At 38.1% G+C, this 1,212-nt stretch overlaps 1 protein-coding gene across 1 annotated transcript; it reads left to right on the top strand.

The window, feature by feature from the left end:
* Positions 1 to 721: 721 nt before the first annotated feature.
* Positions 722 to 1,207, top strand: LOC110314891 (TD and POZ domain-containing protein 5-like; the record flags this gene model as incomplete). Its single annotated transcript, XM_021189088.1, has 1 exon — positions 722 to 1,207. A coding segment is annotated over exon 1 (486 nt), but the record flags the coding sequence as incomplete, so codon positions are not given.
* Between the last annotated feature and the right edge of the window lie 5 nt (positions 1,208 to 1,212).

The raw sequence follows: 1,212 nt of genomic DNA on the forward strand, positions 1-1,212 counted from the left end.
CTGCATCATTGGGATGAAGCCTTTTAGATCGAGGTGGATGATAATATTGATGTGTTCTTAGATTTAGTTTGCAAGAATTTTATTGAGTATTTTTTCATTAATGATCATATTAGAAATTGGTCTGAAGTTCTCTTTCTTTGTTGGGTCTTTGTGTGTTTTTGGTATCAGTATAACTGTGGCTTTATGGAATGAATTGGGTAGTGTTCCTTCTGTTTCTATTTTTGGAATAGTTTGAAGAGTATTGGTATTAGGTCTTCTTTGAAGATCTGATAGAATTCTGTACCAGACAGAATAGATGCGTCTGGCTTTTTTTGGATGGGAGACTTTTAATGTCTACTTCTATTCTTTAGGGGTTATGGGATTGTTTAGATGGTTTGCAGGAGGAACAAGCCACAGTCAGAGACAGCAACACTAGCTAACACCTCAGATAACCAGATGGCAATAGAAATACAACACAATATAAATAAGAATTTTTAAAATTTTCCAAACACTTACAAAGTTGGATAGAATACCCAAAACTAATTACCATAGACTTAAGATTCAATAAACATACAACCCAAAAGGCAGTGACAACATAGTTGCCAACATCATAGAGGGGGCAATTTAGAAGAAATTGAAACTAAAAATAAAGTGTATTATAATTGTAACCAACAGGATGAAGAGTAAATAACTTATGGTTCTTTTCAGATCAACTTTAACCTCCACTCTACCTCCAGCAGAAATGTCAGAGGACATGGAAGCCAACAACTGGGGCTACACACATATCAGGGTTGAGGAATTCTGCTACGTGTGGACCATTAGCAACTTTTCACTTTGCATGGAGGGAATTAGTAGAAGGATTACAAGCCCAGTCTTCTCATTAGAGGCCAATGATGAAGTGACATGGTGTTTGAGACTACACCCAAAAGGGGTTGATGAAGTAAGTGAATATTACCTGTCAGTTTTCCTGGAGCTGCTCAGCTGTCCAGAGAGCCCAGTTTGGGCAAAGTACGAGTTCTGGATCACAACTTCCCAAGGAGAGAAATATCAATGTATGAAGAGCATCAATGTCGAAAGGTTTCAAAAAAACCAATACAGAGGATTCAAAAAGTTCATCCTTGGAGATTTTCTCCTCTCTTATCAACGTCGGTTTCTCCCTGAAAACAAGCTCACCCTCTGCTGCAAGGTGAGCATAGTAGGAACCATCTTTGGCATGCCTGGAGAGAACATAAC

Source organism: Mus pahari, unplaced genomic scaffold (assembly GCF_900095145.1).
Source record: "Mus pahari unplaced genomic scaffold, PAHARI_EIJ_v1.1 scaffold_14546_1, whole genome shotgun sequence".
Classification (NCBI taxonomy): Eukaryota; Metazoa; Chordata; class Mammalia; order Rodentia; family Muridae; genus Mus; species Mus pahari.